This window comes from Bos indicus, chromosome 2 (assembly GCF_029378745.1).
Source record: "Bos indicus isolate NIAB-ARS_2022 breed Sahiwal x Tharparkar chromosome 2, NIAB-ARS_B.indTharparkar_mat_pri_1.0, whole genome shotgun sequence".
Lineage (NCBI taxonomy): Eukaryota > Metazoa > Chordata > Mammalia > Artiodactyla > Bovidae > Bos > Bos indicus.
Window position 1 is genome coordinate 14924737 of NC_091761.1, and position 19717 is coordinate 14944453.

At 42.8% G+C, this 19717-nt stretch overlaps 1 protein-coding gene across 3 annotated transcripts in view; it reads left to right on the forward strand.

Annotated features, from left to right (window-relative positions):
* Positions 1 to 637: 637 nt before the first annotated feature.
* CERKL (CERK like autophagy regulator) overlaps positions 638 to 19717 on the forward strand; it is a 140822-nt gene continuing 121742 nt past the window's right edge. For 2 of the 3 annotated variants that reach the window (XR_011570633.1, XM_070802748.1), the window contains exon 1: positions 4450 to 4777. Coding sequence is in view for 2 of the 3 variants with exons in the window: in XM_070802748.1 (XP_070658849.1) it covers positions 4540 to 4777 (238 nt within the window). In the remaining variant the exon portion in view is untranslated. Of the gene's footprint in view, positions 744 to 4449; positions 4778 to 19717 lie in introns of those variants that run through there. The other variant, XM_070802754.1, reaches the window with a different exon arrangement.

Below are 19717 nucleotides of genomic sequence, written 5' to 3' on the forward strand. Positions count from 1 at the left end.
TAGCTGGATGTTCCATTACTTGTAAATGATAGACAAATGGACAAACCTTGTGGTAAAAAGAGCAAGAGTGAAGAGCAGGACAAGCAAGAAGAACTCACTGATTGTCAGAGCATTGTCCATGTGTCAAAAACACACAGAATCTCCTGTTGTGTCTGTTTAAAACACATGTTTCTGGGAATAGTTCAGTTACAGATTCAAAAATCTCAGAGCATCAGTAGGGGGTACAGACTGAGAATTTTCATTTAAAATAAACCAAAGATTGTTAGCTTCCTTGGTGGCTCAGTGGTAAAGAACCTACCCGCCAATGCAGGAGACATGGGTTTGATCCCTGGGCCAGAAAGATTCCCCTGGACCCTGGAGGAGGAAATGGCAACCCTCTCAAGTATTCTTGCCTGGGAAATCCCATGGATAGAGGCGCCTGGGGGGGCTACAGTCCATGGGGTTGCAGAAGAGTCGAACATGACTTAGCAACTAAACAACAAAGATTCTTAAGCATATCCAAGTTTGAAAAGAACAAGAGTCTGTGTTCCAAAGGAGTGCTTTTTGAGTTCAAGTATTCAAGAAGTTCCACAAGGTTCAGAGTTTGTTCTTAGAATGAGAATGTTTAAGAACGTCCTGGGCAACAGAGGACACCATAGGCTGTTGGGATGAGGCTGTCATGGAAACGTGTTACAAATGGTGATGGAAAATGGTGTAAAAATCAAAGGCAGTGAATCCAGTACCAAACTCTTTGATACCTATGGGTAAGTGGTCTGAAAGCAGTGGGCTCTTTTCAATAGTGAGAAGGGATGTTGCCGCCTCTGTATCTGCCTTTTTCACAGTTGTAATAGTGTGAGCTCTAGAGAGTGAGGGTAGATTTCTGACTTAAATTGTCCGTTTTATTTGTGTATCTGGTTATATCTAATTTAAGATCGATTCTGCTGCAGAATCGCCAGCAGTTACTGTGAGAATGTTACAAGTTTTCTATTTGGTGGAAGTCCAGGTGGCACTAGTGGTAAAGAAGCCGCCTGCCAGCGCAGGACTTAAGAGACGTAGGTTCAATCCCTGGGTCGGGAAGATCCCCTGGAGAAGGAAATGGCAACCCACTCTAGTATTCTTGCCTGGAGAACCCCACAGACAGAGGAGCCAGGTGAGCTACACTCCATGGCATCACAAAAAGTTGGATACGACTGAAATGATTTAGCACATTTCTAATTGCTCCAAGTGTATGAATGTTCGAACCTACCTGTTAGTTCAGTCACTCAGTTGTGTCTGACTCTTTGTGACCCTATGGACTGCAGCACACCAGACTTCCCTGTCCATCACCATGTCCATTCAGTCAGTGAGGCCATCCAACTATCTCATCCTCTGTCGTCCCCTTTTCCTCCTGCCTTCAATCTTTCCCAGCATCAGGATCTTTTCCAATGAGTCAGCTCTTCACATCAGGTGGCCAAAGTATTGGAGTTTCAGCTTCAGCATCAGTCCTTCCAATGAATATTCAGCACTGATTTCCTTTAGGACTGACTGGTTGGATCTTCTTGCAATCCAAGGGACTCTCTAGTCTTCTCCAACACCACAGTTCAAAAGCATCAGTTCTTCGGTGCTCAGCTTTGTTGAGGGGTATTCAAAACATGAGGGAAAGGGAAGACAGGACTATTCTTTTTTGTGTTATTTATTGTTTACCAAGAAGCTAGAGATAACATGGTCATTGTCATCCTATAATTGTTTGAGATGGGTTCTAAAACACAGCTGAGCAATTCATTTTAAGCAGAATTTCAATGTGAGTTAAAGAAACTGGCACATGAAGAAAATGTGATATTCTGACTTGGTGGGATTATACAAGTTTTTCTGTTTTCTGTGTACTTCTTGCAGGGACACATGGCTCTCTACCTTTTAGGCAGCAGGAGTCTGAGTAGCAGGAACATTCTGACAAAATCTCCACTCAGCATGAGAGGGAAGCAGTCCCCTTGACAGTTTGACAATGTGCTCATAGCTCAGAAATGAATGAGAGATGGACACAACTGAAGCTCACTTCATCCAAAATATATGTTGACTCAAAGAAATGAAATATACCTCAAAGTTTTCTTTATTTTTCTCACTACAGAGGAAACATGGATGAAGTCAAGGATTTTGATGACAGTATTTGCTGAGATTTGGAACATTTTGGGAGAAACAAGTTTGTGATAGAAAACCATGTTTGGTTTTAGACAGTATACTTCAGATGCTCGTTCAATGGCCAACTAGCAAAGATAGGCAGTTGAACATGGCATCTGAAGTTCAGGGGACTGGTTGGGGGTGACCACATCACTCGAGGAGCCCTGAATAGTATGTAAAGCCATGGTATTGAGGCTGGTGTAGATGGATCCTGTGGATAGAACTCTGAGAGAGAATAGTCCATCAAAGGAAGAGAATTGGACATAACCAGTACCTTCATCCTCAAAAAAGGCAAAGCCAATGTTTTTGGCTGTCTTGCCCAACAGAAGCTTGAAAAATGGCAACTTGCCTCTTGCAAAGGTCCTAAGAAGTAGCCACTGCCTTCAGTGAGCTTTTAAAATGCCAAGGAGTTCTAATTGTGTTGATTTTCTGACAGCTGTGAATATAAGATGCTGACCCCGGAATTGCAACTCACCCTATTGAAGGCACTAGCCTTCCCCACTAATGAGTGCTGAGCTAAGCCACCTGAAGGTTGCGTGGGGTTAAGCAGCAGCTGCACTTCTCCTCCAAGAAACAGCTCGCTGCCATTAGATCAAACTGAGGCTCTTCCCCGCTTTGCCTGGAAGCTTGGGTATTTGTTTTCAGGGCATTAAACAGTAAGAGTCCTAGCTTAACTGGCACACAGGGGCTTTGTGTCTGAAAGGGATTTGGCTAGGTCTATGGGCTCCATCCTCCTGTTTTTGAAATCTAAGTTTGAGCAGGGAACTTTGAGACGCTCCTCCTGCTACCATTAGCTTCTGTCTGACTTTGCCGCCTGCTGAGGCCCAAGGGGAGAATGAGCAGCAAGTGCCTTTCAGAAGTCACTGGTCCTAGGCACCAGCACCGTCGAGCTAGATTCACCACTCAGTGAATTTAACTTCCTCTCCCCAGCGTTTCCTCAGTACAATTATTCTGATGGTATCTATTTATCTGTGTGTCTCTCTATATATCTATATTGGCCTGCTGATTTACTTTCCACTCTGCTCCTCTTGCGGAGGACTCGCTTTCCCCGTCTCACCATCCCAAGTTGTCAGTTTCCTATTAATACACTGCTTAAAGTACTGACACTAAGCTCTGACTGAACACGGCAATCATCTGGAGAGCTTTAAAAACTCCTTAAGTCTTGTCCTATCCCCAGAGATTACAATTTCATTGTCTTTGAGTGTAGCCTGGGTATCTGGACTTTAAAAAATTCCCCAGGTAACTCTCATGTGTAGTCATGATTGAGAACCACGGGCCAGCAGCCTCTGCGCTTTCCAAATTAACAGCAAATTCATGAATTTCAGTTATCGTGAAATAGTGCCCCCCTCATTTCCAGGTAACGCTGTATTACAGCAGTAGGCTTTAGGAGAACAAGCTCTGATGCTTGTCATCTCTCTTCGGGGAGGATTAGGTCCAGGCAGAGACAAGGCTGCAGAGGTATCCTGGGGGAACGTGGGACCCTTAATACTTACCTTTATAGAGGCATCTTCCTTTAACCTGCAATGTGGGAGACCTGGGTTCGATCCCTGGGTCAGGAAGATCCCCTGGAGAAGGAAATGGCAACACACTCCAGTATTCTTGCCTGGAAAATCCATGGACTGTGGAGCCTGGTAGGCTACAGTCCATGGGGGTCGCAAAGAGTCGGACACGACTGAGCGACTTCACTTTCTGTCTTTCACTTTCTTCCTTTAACGTTAAATTTGTTAGAACGAAATTTTGTCTATTTGAACCAGGGACTGACTGATCTTTGGCTTTCTCTCAGGGTTTTGGGGATTGAGTTTTCTGTTACCAGCTGCATATAGATTAGCTAACTCTTGAGGGCATGCAAGCCTGGTTATAAAACACGACGTCTGCATTCCAGGGGAGCCCGCGGGAAACCAGGTGAAAAAACAGAGGGCTATGTCCTTGCAATTCAAAGTGTGTTCCGAGGGTCAGCAGCATCACCTGGGAGCTTCCTAAAAACGGCGTCGGGGACCTAGTCCCAGACCAATTCAGTAAGAATCTGCATTTTAACAAGATGGCCGGGCCGGGGGCCGGGAGTACGCCAAGTCCACGTTTGAGAAGCGCCGGCCTATACTTCGGCGGGTAACGTATGCGCAAAATCTCAAGGAACTACAGGGACTAGGCGGAGGGAGCCACTTATTCCTCTTCCAGGACTGGGGTCCTTTCGTAGTGAGTCGCAGCGGCGGGAGGCTGGCGGGCCCAGGTGCCCGACTAGGTCAGGGCGGCCCCGCCTGCCCGCCCCGCCTCCCTCCCGGGTTTCTGCCCCGCGCGCGGTTGCTGTGGCAGCGCGGGACGCCGCCAGAACCCCGGCGGCCGCGGTCTCCACCTCCTCCCTCGGAGGCCTCCGCGGGACCCCGGCTCGGGCCCAGCCTGCGCTCCGCCATGCCCCGGAGGAGGCGCGGGGGCCGGGTGAGCGCCCTGGAGGGCGGCCGGGAGGAGGAGGCGCCCCCGGCGGCGGGTGCCGTGCCGTCGGCGCAGTGGGCGTCCGGGAGGCAGCCCGAGGCGGCGGCCGAGCTGATTCTGCTCCGGGGCATCTTCGAGATCGGGAGGGACAGCTGCGACGTGGTGCTGAGCGAGCGGGCCCTGAGGTGGCAGCCCATCAGACCCGAGCGTCTCACAGGTGCGTGGTCCTGGTCAGAAGGTCCCCGCGCCTTCTCCTCCTTCTCCCGGCCTCACACCCTCCTCCCGGCGCCGTCCCTCCGCCTCCCGCAAGCTCCTCCTCTGTCCCAGCGGGCGACCGCGTCCCCAAGCCTCCACCTCCTCCCTCCAGACCCGGGGAGCCCGAGCCGCCCCCCGGGGCCTCTGCCTGCCCGCCCCTGCCGCCTGGGTTGCCGTCCCGGGACCCACGTCACACTCCGCCCCCCTCCCCCGAGCCCCCCAAAGGGCTGCTGCTGCTGCTGCTAAATCGCTTCAGTCGTGTCTCACTCCGTGCGACCCCACAGACAGCAGCCCACCAGGCTCCACCGTCTCTGGGATTCTCCAGGCAAGAATACTGGAGTGCTGTTTTCCAAATGCGGGAAGGTAACCCACGTCTCCCCTCCATGTCCGAGTTTTGCTCAACTGCTTACGGCGACGCTGCAAGTGTAAGCGTTTTAAAGTATACCTACACGTGGGCTGCGAATCCAACTTTCGTTTTGCTGACTTCTGAAAATTTTACTTGAGCTTTTGGTCCCTCTGGACTTTTCCATCCCTCACATTCCTTGCCATTGTCTCGAATCAAGTCCAAGTTCTAGAAGCTTTTGTTGTTTAATATGGGCTTTAGAATCATCGTGTTGTTTAGGAGTACTTGCCTTTTGACCTAAACTATTTAGAGAGTGTTATCATTCTGTACAATAGAAGTGTTTCAAGACTTAGTCTGGAGATGATGTAGGGGAAGCCTTGGGATGTAGTAAACATTTCTTCTAAATGATAACTTCGGAAATTAAAAAAAAATATGCCTTCCCCTTGTTGGAAAACAAGACACAATGTGCTTTTTACCTTAAAGACTAGAGAAACGTCACTATTTTACAGTTTCTCGTACAAAAACCTAGCAAAACGGACCAGTCAGGGACTCAGAGCTCATTCTGATAGGCAGTTTCTGCTGCACTTGAGGTGCTCGCCTCAGTTCAGTTCAGTCACTCAGTCGTGTCCGACTCCTTGCGACCCCATGGACTGCAGCAGGCTGGCCTCCCTGTCCATTGCCAACTCCCAGAGTTTACTCAAACTCATGTCCATTGAGTCAGTGAGGCCATCCAACCATCTCATCCTCTGTCATCCCCTTCTCCTGTCTTCAATCTTTCCCAGCCTCAGGGTCATTTCCAGTGAGTCAGTTCTTTGCATCAGGTGGCCAAAGGATTGGAGTTTCAACTTCAGCCTTAGTCCTTCCAATGAACATTCAGGACTGATCTCCTTTAGGATGGACTGGCTGGATCTCCTTGCAGTCAAAGGGACTCTCAAGAGTCTTCTCCAACACCACAGTTCAAAAGCATCAGTTCTTTGGTGCTCAGCTTTCTTTATAGTCCAACTCTCACATTCATATATGACTACTGGAAAAACCATAGCTTTGACTAGTTGGACCTTTGTTGGCAAAGTAATATCTCTGCTTTTTAATATGCTGTCTAGGTTGGTCATAATTTTTCTTCCAAGGAGCAAGTGTGTTTTAATTTCATGGCTGCAGTCACCATCTGCAATGATTTTGGAGCCCCCAAAAAGAAAGTCTGCCACTGTTTCCCCATCTATTTGCCATGAAGTAATGGGACCAGATGCCATCATCTTACTTAACTGAAACTGCCTTTGACTTTAATTTAAAATGTTTTCAGGTGTGTTGAAAAAGCAAGGTGGGGTATTTTCTACATCTTTGAGTTAAAAACTAGGGATATGGGCATAGAATTCTGTTTAAGTCTGTTCGAATTTGGGGGACATAGAAGTTTACCATTAGAGCTTAAATTGGCCTACATGGGTCTTTTTAATCTACAATGAAGCTGAAATACTATAGGAATAAAGTGAGACATTGCGAAATGAGGTATTCAAATCTGTGTTGCAATAGTGGTATGTATGAAGCAGTAAAATGCTCTTTTATATACGGAGAGCTGGTGGAGGAAAAGTAGGCTGAATTAGTATTCCTGGCTGTTTAAAAGCCATCCGGACAGTTATAACTCTAAAGGTAGCAAGTGTTGATCTTTGATTTTGACCTAAAACATGTTGGTTTTCTTTGCCTTCATTTAGCTGCACCATCTTTTCTTTGTAACTAACACCTAGTTTGCAAATATCACTTGGGGCCCCTGAATATTGGAGGTCCAAAAGCTTAGTTATTAAACCATTGTTTTACTTAATAAAATAAGAGTGGGAAAAGTAAAATAAGAGATATGTTTAAATGTGAGAAATATTCTCTGTCGTGGAATTAGCCTAGTTGAGTGTGATGGAAGACAAGTGAAATTGGTTGAGGAAATGGAGGAAAACTACAGCCATATCTGGAAGGAGGTGGTGTGGGAGGACATTGGGGGCAGATTATGTCCCTTGCTGGCCAGTGCCTGGCTGTTCCAGGAAAGGGTGGGGGTGGGGTTGGTTGGATTGCTGCTGGGCATTATTATTATAGGAGATGTTTGCAAAACCATTCAGTTTTTAAAACTCGTAGTGCCTTAGTGGTTTTTTTTTTTTTTTTTTAATAGACTTTATTTTTAGAGCAGTTTTAGGTTCAGGGCAAAATTAAGCAGAAGGTGTATATATCCTCTGCTCCCCACAATGCATAGCCTCCCCGATTATAAGTATTTCCCACCAAGGTCGTACCTTTTCCCACCAAGGTTGTATCTTTGCTAAATTTGATGACCCTACATTGACATCATTATCATCCAGAGCCCATAGTTTACATTAAGGTTCACTCTTAGAGTTCTGCATTCTCTGGGTTTTGCCTTATTTATAATGACATGTAGTAGGATTCTTCAGAGAATGAGAACTGTGAAAATATATATATGTGTGTATGTGTTTATATACACACACAGACAATACAATGTGTGTGTATATTTCTATTATTTGAGATTTATTATGGGAAAATATGAAATTGATTATGGCTTCCCTGGTGGTTCAGACAGTAAAGAATCCACCTGCAATATAGGAGACCAGGGTTCAATCCCTGGGCCAGGAAGATCCCCTGGAGAAGGGAATGGCTACCCACTCCAGTATTCTTGCCTGGAGAATTCCATGGATAGAGGAGCCTGGTGGGCTATAGTCCATGGGGTTGCAAAGAATTGAACATGATTGATTGACTAACACACGCATTATAGGAATTGGAGATTATGGAGGCTGAGATATGCCATTCTTTGCCATTTGCAAAGTTCAGAACCAGGAAAACTGGTTGTATAATTCAGACCAAACTGGAATCCCTGAGGACCCGGGGAGCTGATGGTGTAGCCCCTAGAGATGGGATCTACCTGGAGAAGAGGGAGGATGATCAGAAAATCTGTTTTGTTTACACTCAGCACTTTGAAGAGTGCCTGACATATGAACATTTGTTCCATGAATGAATTTGTTAAGTAGTCTCATGAACTTTAGCTTTGCCCATTGCTTTGTAATCTGATTACTACATTGCTACTTAATAACTTTTCATCACCTGTAGCAATATCCCCCAGCCCTTTTGTTAAAGCATTAGAACTCTTTTTACAAAAACATTCTTCAGCTAATGTGGGCCCACTTCTCCACTGTGAGCATTGTGGTCAGATGCTCAGCTGTAGGATGGAAAAGAAAGCAATCTATGACTAGGGCATGGATTGACCAGGCTGTCACATCTGTAATACAAACTGTATACACAAAAGGGCAGCATCTGCTCAGAAAACTTCATTATTGCTTGCAGTGGTGCCTCAATGATCTTTTTATCGGAATCTCTAATTATGGTCATTTTATTTATAGAATCATGCATTTATTCATGTTAATTACCAAGTTAGCGGTCTGTGCCCTAGGGTAGTGTGAAATCCTGAAGAAATGGAAGAGGGGTCAGGTGAGGATTTTCGGGTCAAATGAGAAAGGTCAGGCATGTTTGGGTCACAAGACCCTATAGGCGGAGCAGGCTGCAGTGTTAGCCCCCAGCATGGTGCCTGGGACCAGGCGTAAGGTGTCAAAAATTGAGAGCTCAGAAAGGGAATGTGGGCAAATGCCGCGGACCAATATGTGTGCTTTGTCATTTAGTCCTTAGCTTATCTTGTGACTGGACCAGATGTTTTCAGAGTTCAACGTTTTCAAAATGATTGCTGATGGCCTGTGGGCATGATTCTAGATCTCAATCAGGGACAAACTTCTAGCAATATGTGCTTAACAAGTGGTAAACTCCTATTTGAAATGTTAGAAGGAAGCAGAAAAGTACACGCATTTTTGTGCGTCCTCAATGCAGGATCTGCTTACTGAACTGTAAGATTTGGTTATGAGGTTTTCTCATAAAGGAAAATCGACTCCTAGGGAGAGTTAACAATTGGCAGGATTAGACTATATAAAGCTCTTTTATATATATATATATATATATATATACACACACATATACACACACACATATATATACATATATATGAAGTACATATATATGAAGCTGATATGAAATACACTTCAGAATGATCAATTTAGGGATCTCTATGACCAGAATGCCAAATGCCCACAAGTCTTTCTCTGCTGTCTCACATTGGGCACCTTTATCATTACTAACGAATAGCACTTTGAAGTATGGAAAACACGACAGGATATTCTACAGGCTCTCTACTCCAGCTGTCTGCAGTTTCCCATCTGGTGAAGGAAAGGTTTCAGGAGTGGGCACCAAGAGACCTGAGGTCCTGTCTGCACCTAAGGGTGTAACTGATTCAAGGCAAGTTATTTAACCCCTTTAAATGACAGTTTATTCATCTGCAAAATGAAGCATTTGCATTATATGATCTCTAAGAATCGTCAACTCTGAAGCTGCAATTTATAGAAAATATCCGTTTTTATAGGCTTTTGATGTTAGGACATTGTAATAAATCTGAATAAGGTTTCAGTGATCAACTTCCTGGCATGTGTGGAAGTTGTATTTTACAACAAAGCTTCATAGCCCTAATGAATTTCTAATTGAAATAACTACGTGGAAAATATGGGCCAAGTTTCTTGCTCCCCTTCCCTGGCTTCAAGGTCAGATAAGGAGAGGTGGACTGTTACCTCAGCACAGATTCTGTCTTTGGAAAGAAAGAAACCATTTTCTGATAGAAAATCATGGGTCAAGGCTAGTCTTAAGCAGATTTTTCATGATGGACAAAAGGACTAGCTTAGCCTTTCTTCAACTTCATTTCCTGTACCCTCTTACTAAATTCCTGGGCAAGGATCTTACAATATGCTTGATTATCATGAAAATATTATGTTTTAAATATTTTAAAAAAGACAATGAAGGCTTCAAATCTTAATTATGGTTTACAATTCTCTTGTTATTCTTAGACTTCCTACCTCACATTACACCATTTCATGTTGTGTTTTTCAAAGGGTTATTCCTTCCATGCCCTTGAGCTCAGCTGAATTAGAGAAATAACCAGAAAATCTGAAAAGGGTGGGCTTCATAATAAGATCTTGGAAGTGTTTCTTTTTTTGAGGGAGCTAATGATTTTCTCATGCTTTAAGTTTACATAAACGTTTGTTAGGAACTTTTCAAGATGACAGGTAATGTGGAAAAATGTGAAAATGAGAAAAACCCAATCAATTTTAAAACAACAAGAGTTAGTGATTACTGGGACTTAGCAGAGCTGGGTCCATTCTAAGTATTAATCTGCCTAAGCCGTTTGGGAACAGATGTACGTGAAACGGATCCTGGGCTCTGTTGTGTACATCCAAAGTGAGACATCTGTTGGTGAACCGTTGGTCAGGAATAATGGAAGTAGGGGTTAAACCCCAAAATGACCCATTACTCACGTAAATTATTAAAGGACTAATTAGTAAAACACAGTACTTTGATTCATCAGTCTACATATGAAGAAGAAAAAAAAAATCTTCTTTAAAAAAATTAGTGTGTTCCTAAGATGTCAAAATTGAAGGACTTTTTAAAAGATGGGTGTGAAAAATCAAGCTTAGCAAGGAACTGCATATGATGTTTATAAAGTTTTTAAATACTTTGACAGTCCTGTTAACCTATTGTGTAAATACTGTATAAAGCACATGTTGTAAAAATACTTAGCTTTTTCTTAATGTACATTAGTCCACACAGAAAAACAAAATATAGAATGAATCTCTAAGTATGGCTGTTCTGTTAAAATTTCTGTGCCGATCGAATGCTCTGTATCTACACTGTCCAATATGCTCACCACCAGCCCCCTGTGACTGCTGAGCACTCAAAACATGGCTACTGTGAGGAACTGAATTTTAAATTTTATTTAATTTTAATAAATTTAATAGCCACATGCAGCTAGTGGTGATCAGATTTTAAAACACAGCTCTAATACACAGACATACGAAGGGTTGAAAACGTTTATTACTTTGATTCCCAGGCATGGGTTTTCATCTTTATTTCTATAGTAAGGTATAGTTTTCAAATAGTTAATCTCAACATAGGACTGAATTACCATCCAATCTGAGCTGCTGGTTTAAAGATAGATCTCTGAGTCCAGAGATTCCCAAGTGGCAGAACCTTTTAACATATTTTGTGACCCCCAAAACATGCTTTTATTTGTTATTATGAATTAATTGGCTGATAACGTTTTGTCTGTAAAAAACCATTGTTTTATTGCTCATGTCATGACTTACTTAAATTGATTGGTTTCTTACTATAATGATTGTGGGTTTGAAACAGCTGTCCTCGCCTGTGTACACTGACCCCATGAAAGTCTGCATCCTGGTGGTGTTCCTAAATACACCACAGCCATGTGGCACCATATGAAGATAAGCACTTAAAAGAAACTTCTCTACTTTTGTGTCCCCTTCCTCTCACTCCTCCTCCGTGAGGGGGTATGTAGGGTCACCACTGACACAGAAATATGCTCCTAGAAGTGGTACTTGCATTGAAGGCAAGGGATGTACAAACTCAATATGGGGATGGACTGGATCAAGGTCGGTAAACCAGAGAGGCTGATTCATGTGGGATCTGCTGGAGTGGGAGGACCTACAGTGAATTGCAGGAGCATGAACCTGATGGAGCTAAAGAATCAAAGAGCCATGGCAGTAAATAATCGGGATCGATGGGTAGCTTGGGTACACAGGAAGATGCTATTGCCTAGACTGGGCATTTCTGTGGTCTCTGTAATTTGGGAAGGTGAACCATCTTTGTTCAAAGGGCCAGGGATGTAGAAGACGTAATTCACTGTGATCTAAATACTAAAATACTCATTTTGAGTGTTATCCCTAATCCTGCCTGGTTCATTACTTGACTAGGTTATTTGATTACATTTCAAATATTGACAAGTCTATAAGCATCATCAAAGTCCTCAACATAGTCCTTGCCAATGCTTTCCATGTGACTGTATTCCTGCTGAATTTTGAAAGTACTGTGCCCGTGATGGGGTAGTGTGTGCTGGGCAAGTGAGTTCTGGTCATGTATGTAGTGAGCAAAGGGAAGGCACTCTTGGTAGCCATGGCTGTTTATATGCTCTTATGTTTTCCAAAGTCAGTATGTATTGAGATAAGAGGGAAAGGAGGGAGGGAAGTGACGTTTGAGGGAAATTAAACCTTCTGCTGACTTTTAGCCTGTAAACCAGAAGTTGAAGACCCTCAGGGTAATGGGTAACAGAATCCAGAGACAGGGAGGCAGGCAAACAGGTGGACAGGTATGGATATATTAAAAACAGCTGACATAGTGCTATGGACTTACGCTAAGCCTACAGGTAAGTCTTAAATAATGTACCAGCTGACATTAGGGAGTTCCTATATATACATTCCAAGATTTTCATCAGGAACAGTGTTCTGGAAACTACCACTGTTGCTCTGGATCCATGTCCAGTGTTTGATTGAAAATGCATGCCCGCTCGGTCGTGTCTGGCTCTTTCTGACCTATGGACTGTAGCTTGCCAGGCTTCTCTGTCCATGGGTTTCTCCAGGCAAGAATACTGGAATGGGTAGCCGTTTCCTCCTCCAGGGGATCTTCCCGACCAAGGGTTCAAACCCACATCTCCTGCATTGCAGGAGGACTCTTTACTGCTGAAAATAGTGAACGTTTAGTCCTGTATGAAGTATATTGTCTTGTTTAATCTTCCCAACAAGACTGCGTAGTTCAGATAGGATTTTTATTTCTGGGACCCAGAGATGACCTTTCTTGCCCAAGGACATGCTGGTGATGGAGTTGCTGGGATGCCAGGCCAGGCAGCCTGACTCCAGAGTCCACACTGTACCCAGGAGGTTATGCTGCTCCCTCAGTTCAGTAGGAAAGAGTTCTTCCTAACACCTTCAAGAGTCTATGTTATGTCAGAGTAAGTGGGTAGCATCATGGTTCAAACCAAAATAACAAGCCTTACTACGACAAGAGTATCTGATTTTTTCAGGCCTTCATGACAGTTCCACCGTAGAGAGCATATTCCATTGCTTTCACTTATAATTCCTGAGTAAATGACCAAATGAAAGTTTTTAAAGCCCAATATTTTTATTATAGGAAACATCAAACATAGCCAGATGTAGAAAGAATAATATAATAAGCCTTCATGTTCAATCCAGTGAGGACGAGGCTCAATGTGACATGTTCTTGAGTTTGAATGGTTTTCAAGGTCAGTCTTGTTCCATTCATGCCCTAACCACTTCCCTCCTTTGTTTGGAATAGTTGGGAGCAATTCCTAGATATCATAGAATTGCTTCTATAGATATCTTACATGTATCTCTAGAAGATTAGGATTAAAAAAGCATAGAACACAATATAATACACAGTATAGTCACTATTCCAATATAAAATAATCCTGTGTCCTTAAATATACAGGTAGTGTTCATTGTCTTCTATTGTTTCTCTTTCCCTTTTCTAAATCTAAATCAACATTTAAATAAGATCCATGTTGCAGTTGGTTGCTGTGTCTTTATATCTTTGATTCCACAGATTCCTCTCCCTTTAAAAATGTTTTCCTTGCTAGTGTTTTCTGGGCAAACTAGGTTGTCTGGACTGCAGTTTTTCACAGGAAAATGAAAGTTTCGTTGTAGGGGCAACTGTCTGTGAAAAACAAAAGGGGCAGGAAGCATGTTGGGAGGGATAACCTCCAGGCTGTGATACTAGTTTGACTCCTGTAAAGAGGGCTGAAGCAGGTAGGGGCGGGGACAACCTCAGCCTATGGTGCTTATCTGAAAAGACTGCTCCTTAGGAGTCCTGCTTTAGGTGGTGCTGGGATTCAGTTGCCCAATCCTGCCTGACTCATTGTGACCTCATGGACTGCAGCTCTCCAGGCCTCCCTGTTCCTCACCATCTCCCAAAGTTTGCCCAAGTTCGTGTCCATTGCATTGGTGATGTCTTCTAGCCATCTCATCTTTTGATGCCTCCTTCTCTTCCTGCCTTCAATCTTTCCCAGCATCATAGACTTTTCCAGTGAGTCAACTGTTAGCATCAGGTGACCAAAATACTGAAGCTTCAGCTTCAGCATCAGTCCTTCCAGTGAATATTCAGGGTTGATCTCCGTAAAGATTGACTGGTTTGATCTTGCTGTCCAAGGGACTCTCAGGAGTCTTCTCCAGCGCCACAGTTTGAAGGCATCAATTCTTTGGCGCTCTGCCTTCTTTACAGTCCAGCTCTCACAACCATACGTGACCACTGAGAAGACCATAGCCTCGACAGTTTAGGTTTGTCATAACTTTCCTGCCAAGAAGCAAATGTCTTCTATTTCACGGCTGCAGTCACCATCCACAGTGATTTTAGAGTGCAAGAAGAGGAAATCTGACACTACTTCCACCTTCCCCCCCTCTATTTGCCATGCACTAATGGGGCCGGATGCCATGATCTTAGTTTTTTTTTTAATAGTTTTAAGTCGGCTCCTTCACTCTCCTCCTCATCAAGAGGCCCTTTAGTTCCTCTGCGCTTTCTGCCATTAGGTGGTAACATCTGCATATCTGGGGTTGTTGATGTTTCTCCCTTCTGTCTTGACTCCAGCTTCTAACTTATTCAGCCTGGCATTTCTCATGATGTGCTCAGTGTGTAGGTTAAACAAACAGGATGACAGCAGACCGTCCTATTGTGCCCCTTCTCAATCTTGAACCAATCAGTTGTCCCATACCTGCCTTAGGTAGAAGTGGCCAAATCTGTGTGTTCAGTCATAGGCTGGGGGCTGCCTGAGAAGAGTGAAGTTAAGGTGGGTCCTAAAGGTACCAATATCAATAACCTCAGATATGCAGATGACACCACCCTTATGGCAGAAAGTGAAGAGGAACTACAAAGCCTCTTGATGAAAGTGAAAGAGGAGAGTGAAAAAGTTGGCTTAAAGGTCAACATTCAGAAATCGAAGATCATGGCATCCGGTCCCATCACTTCATGGGAAATAGATGGGGAAACAGTGTCAGACTTTATTTTTCTGGGCTCCAAAATCACTACAGGTGGTGACTGCAGCCATGAAATTAAAAGACGCTTACTCCTTGGAAGGAAAGTTATGATCAACCTAGATAGCATATTCAAAAGCAGAGACATTACTTTGCCAACAAAGGTCCGTCTAGTCAAGGCTATGGTTTTTCCTGTGGTCATGTATGGATGTGAAAGTTGGACTGTGAAGAAGGCTGAGCACTGAAGAATAGATGCTTTTGAACTGTGGTGTTAGAGAAGACTCTTAAGAGTCCCTTGGAATGCAAGGAGATCCAACCAGTCCATTCAGAAGGAGATCAGCCCTGGGATTTCTTTGGAAGGAATGATGCTAAAGCTGAAACTCCAGTACTTTGGCCACCTCATGCAAAGAGTTGACTCATTGGAAAAGACTCTGATGCTGGGAGGGATTGGGGGCAGGAGGAGAAGGGGACGACAGAGGATGAGATGGCTGGATGGCATCACTGACTCGATGGACGTGAGTCTGAGTAAATTCCGGGAGTTGGTGATGGACAGGGAGGCCTGGCGTGCTGCGATTCATGGGGTCGCAAAGAATTGGACATGACTGAACGGCTGAACTGAACTGAAAGGTACCAGTAGCTGGAGGTTGTTGCCTAACTTCATTCATTGCAGCAGAGAAGCAAGTTTTTTCTTAAAGGGAAAAATCACAGCAGCCACTGTGACCAGTTAGGTTTATTATTATCATTATGAACTCAGTTATTTAAATATATTTCAATTCATAGCAGTGACACTTCTTACTAATGCTCAAATTGCCCCGATTCTGTATTTTTGGACCAATGGGAACCACTTTGCACTGATTTCTGAGGCCTTTTGACATTTTCTTAGATGTCTCTGTTCGCTCCCTTGCTTTCTGAAATGGCAATATATTCTAGGCCCGTTTTGAACGTTTCATGCCTATCATCAAGGGTGCCTGATTTCTTAAACTGAGTTATGGTATTTAGAGATCACAATTTGAGCCCCAGGTGTGCTCATTGCTAGTACTTTCCTTATATAGTCCTATTTCCTAGGTTTTTCTGAAAGCAGAGCTAGGAAGCATGATTTTTTTTTTTTTCCCTAAAGAATAGATGCACTATGGAATTATGCTGGTATCTCCAGTAAAAGTTCAAGATTAAAAGTTTTTATTTCTCTCTTTGTTCCTACCCTTAAAATTCTGTGTTCCAACTGCAATAATATCGTTACTGCTTTGCAATACATGTAAATCACAGAATAATAACACCAGTGCTACTGTCAACAATGTAATTAATGAGAGCCAGCCATTTAAGATCATTCTGTAATAATTTTATTTTTGTTGCTTTTAGGGACATAGCACTTAGAGTACGTGCTGTACTTAGTCGCTCAGTGGTGTCCGACTGTATGCGACCTCATGGACTGTAGCCCACGAGGTACCACTGTCCATGGAGATTCTCCAGGCAAGAATACTGGAATGGGTTGCCATGTCCTCCTCCAGGGGATCTGCCTAACCTGGGGATTGAACCCAGGCCTCCCACATTGCAGATGAATTCTTTACCATCTGAGCCACCAGGGAAGCCCAAGAATACTGGAGCAGGTAGCCTATCCCTTCTCCAGGGGAGCTTCCTGATCCAGGAATTGAACCAGGGTGTCATGCATTGTAGGCAGATTCTTTACCAGCTGAAGTACCAGGGAAGCCCAGAGTATGTGCTGTGTGTAGTCAGATTATTATTATTATTTTTTAATGGCTGTATATTTTATAATCTTATTTATTTTTGGCTGTGCTGGGTCTTTGTTGCTGCATGCAGATTTTCTGTTGTTGCAGTGAATGGGGGCTACTCTCTAATTGCGATGTGCGAGCTTCTCATTGAAGTGGTTTCTCTTGTTGTAGAGCATGGGCGTTAGGGCACATGGGCTTCAGTCGTTGCCTCATGATATGTGGGATTTTCCTAGACCAGGGATTGAACCTGTGTCCCCATTGGCAGGCAGATTTTTAACTACTGGACTACGAGGGAAATCCCCAAATGACTGTGTTCTAAAGACAGTTGGAATCAGTCCTATCTGTGATGTTATACTTCCAACTCAATATGCAGAATTATTTGTTTCATTTTTGCTTTTATTTTTGGGCATTGCTCTTTTTAATCCTATTTTGTAATTATGTAAAATACTTACATGGTTCCAAAATAAAATTCACTAAGCAAACTATACTCTAGGAAGCACAATTTTTGTCTGTGTCCCTTCTACCCTTTTCCTTCCTTCCTATTATTGGTAAATCTTTTAAATTTTTTGGTTTACTCCTAGATAAGCAAACATATACATATATTCTTTTACTTACCTCACCCTACCCATCTTCTTAAGTGCATGGGAGTGTACCATATATGCTTTTTTCCACTTTGATTTCTTTTTGAATTAACAGTATTCCCAATGTATCACTTGGTAGAGGTATGTAGTGAGGGTCCTCATTTCCTTTTGTATCTGCACAATAATCTGTTGTGTGCTTTAGTTTACTAAACCTTCTCTCTGTTGAAGGACATGGGTGGTTTCCAGTCATTTTTGCTATTGTGAATAGTGGTGTAATTAAAAACTTATCATATCTTTGTTTAAAATGTATTTTTGGAATAGATTCCTACAAGTGGGACTGTTGACTCAATAAATACCTTATATAATTTTTTAATGTATGTTAAGTCGATTCAGTCATGTCCAACTCTTTGTGATGCTATGGACTCCAGGTTCCTCTGTCCACGGGATCCTCCAGGCAGGAATACTGGAGTGGGTTGCCATGCCCTCCTCCAGGGGATCATCCTCACCCAGGGATTGAACCCATGGGTTTCTTATGTCTCCTGCATTGGCAAGTTGGTTCTTTACCACTAGAGCCACCTGAGAAGTCTATTTTTTTTTTTTTTTAAATAACCTGACTTTTTAGAGCAGTTTTCATTTCACAGCAAAATTAGTGAAATGTACAGAGGTTTCCTGTCTACTTCTTGCCTACATAATTTTGCCAAATATTTCCAAGTCCCTTGAGAAAGATTGTGTTATTTTGCTTTTCTATCATCATCGTAGGAGGGCACCTGTTTCTGTGTCATTTCTTCAAAAGATATATTGTCAGACATTGTTTTAAAAAAACAGAGATAAGAAATGGTATCTCATCATACTTTTAATTTTTATTTTTCTCATAAATCATTCATGTTTTTAGCTTATTTCTCCTAATATTGGGGAGCAACAATCATGTGCTAGGTATCTGATAGGTATAAGGAATGCTACAATCAATTTGTCACAATTTTTGCTTTAAAGTATTCACAATCTGCAAGGAGGCTTATCAGCAAAATAACTGGGTGATCTGTTTTATGTGCACTTGAAGTATTACTTACAGGGAATTATAAAGAACCACGGAAGTGTAGCGAAAGGGGAAAATCATTTCGTTTGAGTGGCGGAGGAGGACGTAGGGGAAAGTTGCAGAGAGGTGTAAAGACCTTTAAACATGGCTAGGAGTTGGCAGTACAAAGGAATAAGCAAACCATCATAGGAAAATAACATTTTGGAAAAATTTGGCAAGAATGCTTTGACCTCCATGGAAAATAAAGCCATAGCCTGTAGGGAGAGAGCTTTGTGTAAGTCAGTAGTTTGCATAGCACCTTGAGTATCATGCCAGGAAACTGGTGTCTTACCCTGAAGGTTGAGTAAGGGGCGGCAAATACAAAGTGTCAGAGGATTTCAAGTTTTTGTTTTTTAAAGTAGGTGAAATTGGGTTTTAGGAAGACAGCCATAGGGGTAGGCTGGATTATAAATGGGGGTAGGTTAGACTGAGGAGCCCATTTCAGTGGCCAGTCCACCAGCAGATCCAGGAGGAGGTGTGTATGTGGCAGGGAGGATGGAGAGGTAAGGTCAAGTGCAAAGGGATATCGGCAAAGATCGAATGTAGAGGATGTGGGGTTTGAGGGGAAAGGAAGGCACAGGGGTGATGCTGAGATTTTTAGCTTGGACAGTGGAATGCATCTTGGACACAGCTAAAATTGCTTTTTTGTTTTGCTGGTCTAAGAATTATGCCACTCGAAATGTATTCTACCAAGCATCAGATATGCTAGGGACTAGCAAAATGTCCAAACAGAAGGGAAACAGAAAGCTTGAACAAAGACGTACACTGGAGAAATTGCTCCTGAAGGATTATAGATTGAACTCTAGTTAGTTTAAGATCTGTGTTTTCCATGAGCCTCGGGCTCTCTTCTCCTGTGCCATTTCTTATTAGGTTGGGGCTACTTGGAAAAAAATAGTTGAAAGCTATTTTCAGAAAACATTTTTCATTAAATATTGGTAAATAAAGTTATGATCTTTGTACAACTGTAATGTTTGGTATTATTGAAATATTTAAAAAATCAGTGAAATAATATTGTCAATTTTTATATGTATAAAAACTGTTTATCATTTTAAACTAAAAACATCCATTTATATCATGAAATCTTTTGTTTAATACAAATAATATTTGTTCCAAATTAAACTTCTAAGCTTGGTAAATGTTCCAGGCACATAATTCAAAGTAGTTTCTAGTGCCCATCTGTGCAGGAAGAATAAGATCAATAAAATTGAACAACTGTTAGCGTGTATTGGTTTCCTTATATTTTAGGCGTGTTTTCATGTATTGAAAGTGTAAAGGCA